Source organism: Sinocyclocheilus grahami, unplaced genomic scaffold, assembly GCF_001515645.1.
Source record: "Sinocyclocheilus grahami isolate Dianchi unplaced genomic scaffold, SAMN03320097.WGS_v1.1 scaffold397.1, whole genome shotgun sequence".
Lineage (NCBI taxonomy): Eukaryota > Metazoa > Chordata > Actinopteri > Cypriniformes > Cyprinidae > Sinocyclocheilus > Sinocyclocheilus grahami.
The window spans coordinates 68793-72101 of record NW_015505576.1 but is presented as its reverse complement, the minus strand read 5'-3'; the positions used below and the strand labels follow the sequence as shown (position 1 = coordinate 72101).

Here is a 3309-nt window from a genome sequence, read left to right as displayed (position 1 = left end):
AAAAATAACAGCTAATTCAAAATATTAATAAATACTAAAATAGTATATAAATAATACTAAAATAGCACTGCTCTAGAACATTTATTGAGGCCAAATTTAGCATGCAAAAAAAAAAAAAAGTGATGCAAAAAAGATATAACATTTATGTAAAAGTCTTAAAAGTTCAGAAGCATAAGCATAAAATTATAATGAAAAACATTTTTTAATGCAAGAGACCTTGACTAGCATTTTAAGTGGACTTTAGACCCAAGTAAAAAAACCCATGCCATAATTTATTTTATATACATTTATTTCATACTAAGTATGCTTCAAATTCATTAACGTATTTATTGACAATATCACTTAAGACTTATGGATATAAAATTATAATTGTTATTTGGAGTATTTCTTTATTGCACAATGCACTTAATATTAAGCCTAAAATGTGTTTTAATATCACTTTTAATAAGGATTGTATGATATTTAAAGTGTACCTGAAGTATACTTGCAATAGTTCCACTTTAGCATCAGCATAAAATTATAATGAAAACATTTTTTAATGCAAGAGACCTTGACTAGCATTTTAAGTGGACTTTAGACCCAAGTAAAAAAACCCATGCCATAATTTATTTTATATACATTTATTTCATACTAAGTATGCTTCAAATTCATTAACGTATTTATTGACAATATCACTTAAGACTTATGGATATAAAATTATAATTGTTATTTGGAGTATTTCTTTATTGCACAATGCACTTAATATTAAGCCTAAAATGTGTTTTAATATCACTTTTAATAAGGATTGTATGATATTTAAAGTGTACCTGAAGTATACTTGCAATAGTTCCACTTTAGCACAATAAAATATACTCAAGTACTTCTTTAATTGGACTTCAGCACTACTTCCACACAATTAAAGTGCATTAAGCACAAAATTAGTTGTTCCAATTTAGCAAACTTTAAGTATACCAGTTTAGTATACCAAAAGTACAATTGCATGGTATTTTTATTAAGCATGTAAATATGTAAATGTATTTGTAGTATACTTAGCACAAAATAAATGTATTTCAAATACATTTTAGTATATTTTCACTAAAGGAAGAAAGATAAAAAATTCTACACAGGTACAGATTTTGACCCCTATAACTAATACGTGTTTGTGTTTTGTGTGGCAGGTCCAGGACTGAAGAGTCCAGAAGAGAGGACCATCGAGTATCTGGAGGAAGTGGCTGTTGATTTTGCTAAAGGTCTTGCTGGTAAAAAAGTCACAGTGGAAAAGAAGAAAGGACTCGTGCAGAGTAAGACACATTAGTGTCAAGCTACGAAGATAAGACAGACCGTTGACTTGTCTGTTTATTAAAGGCTTTTATTGTTTTAATCTGTTTTTCCAGAGATACAGGATTTTGTAATGGGTCTGCCGCCGGTCAGGAAACAGATCTACAAAACTGTCCACAGTAAAGTCATGAAACAGAGTAAAGGGCTTTATCCCGCGCCACTGAAGATTATAGAGGTAAACGCACACACAAACAGACACACACACATACTCTCACTCGCTCATGAACTCACATGTTTTGGTGTTTTTAGTGTGTTCAGACAGGCATTGAAAAAGGAAACGATGCTGGATATCTGACTGAATCTCAGGTTAGTATCATCAACACCGTAATCACTTGAATTTCAACATCCCTTTCTGAAAGTGGCACCTGCAATAAGATTTCAGGGTTTCACTAAGTTTAACTCTGTAAAGCCTACTGTATCATGTCTGATACACAAATTTCTATAGCCTCTAAATGATCAATATGATCAAACCTTTGCCAAACAAAACCTGTTGCACGCAATCTACTACATGCCTTCTGTCGTCTGATTGACGTTTTATACTTTTAGAGCAAGTAAAAGGCCTTCTAGTTCATTCGGTCAGGTCGTGGTAGTACGGTAAACATAAAAAGCAAACATAAGAATAACTTTAATATTGTTAGTAATATTTCAAGATGAACACTTACTAGACTGAAACAACTTGGGCTTACTTGATTATCCAGACATCATTTTTTATAAAAATCAGTGAGTATCAAATATGATCATCAGGCTTTTGAGGAACGTTTATTTGTTCATTTCTCAATCATCATTGTATTGCATTGCATTATATGTTTTGACACTACAGAGCTTTGATCATAAAACTAAACACTTAAATCTCATTTTACTAAGACATATTATTGGGAGATATAGAGTGACAACTGATATTTCTATGCATTTTTTGCAAGTAGTCTGTTATACTGTAATAAAGATCTCACTGATTTACATTGCAAACATCAGAATTTCATCTTACTTTCTGACCATATAAATATCAGCGTCTGCACCAATTTGCAAATTTCTGCTCCGTTTGGGCCTCTCAATAAAATGTTCCATATTCGTACTGTATCATATAAAATGTGCCCTAAAAGCCTGATGTGTCAAATATGATACTCAATAAAAAACTTATATTTCTTTTTATATTTTATCTAAATGTTCAATAAACTGTTCAGTAAAAAAAAACTGCATATTTGAGCATTTATCAGCTGTCTGACCTCTTGTCTGTTTTTTAGAACTTTGGCAAGCTGACGATGACATCAGAGTCCAGAGCTCTGATTGGCCTTTATCATGGTCAGGTGGCATGCAAAAAGAACCACTTTGGGCAGCCGGAGAGAGAGGTGAAGTAAGTCTGGTAGGAGGGGCTGAGTGATATGATGTCATCAGGATGCAAATGTAATAACTGATAGTGCTTTATATTTATTTTTTTAGAAAGCTGGCTGTCCTGGGAGCGGGGCTTATGGGAGCAGGTATTGCTCAGGTAACGGTAGATAAGGGTGTGGCCACCATCTTAAAAGACACAACAGAGGAAGGACTTGCCAGAGGTCATCAACAGGTGTACAAGGGGTTGGTGTAGCACACCCACAGATAGACATCAACATGATAGAAATATACAGTAGTTTTCCAAACCCACTGGTCTCATTAGCTGCAGGTCATAGTGTAAGACAGCAGAGGGCGCTGCACACCAGGGCATTAGAAAGAAACAATTTAAGCAGAAAGCCAGCACAGATGTCAAGCACTGCGATTTTTGTCCATAAATGACCATGTTGCTCTGTTAAAATCTGAACACACAAATATCAAAATGTCAAACTATTAAAGGTCTCCTCTTAAGATAAGTTTTCCCGCAATCATTGCAAGCCTGGAAATGTCAGGGGTTTTTAATTGTGATTTCCAGGCTTTGAAAAACCATAGAAATTTCTGTTGTGAAAAAAAAAAAACGTTTTACATATATATATATATATATATATATATATATATATTTTTTTT

The 3309-nt window shown here is 33.1% G+C and overlaps 1 protein-coding gene across 1 annotated transcript in view; it reads left to right on the top strand.

Moving 5' to 3' along the window:
• LOC107550361 (trifunctional enzyme subunit alpha, mitochondrial-like) overlaps positions 1-3309 on the top strand; it is an 18004-nt gene that overhangs the window by 13497 nt on the left and 1198 nt on the right. The window contains exons 7-11 of the mRNA XM_016231622.1: positions 1133-1280; positions 1374-1492; positions 1567-1623; positions 2559-2668; positions 2755-2889. Of these exons, the coding sequence (XP_016087108.1) occupies positions 1133-1280; positions 1374-1492; positions 1567-1623; positions 2559-2668; positions 2755-2889 (569 nt within the window). The remainder of the gene's footprint in view (positions 1-1132; positions 1281-1373; positions 1493-1566; positions 1624-2558; positions 2669-2754; positions 2890-3309) is intronic.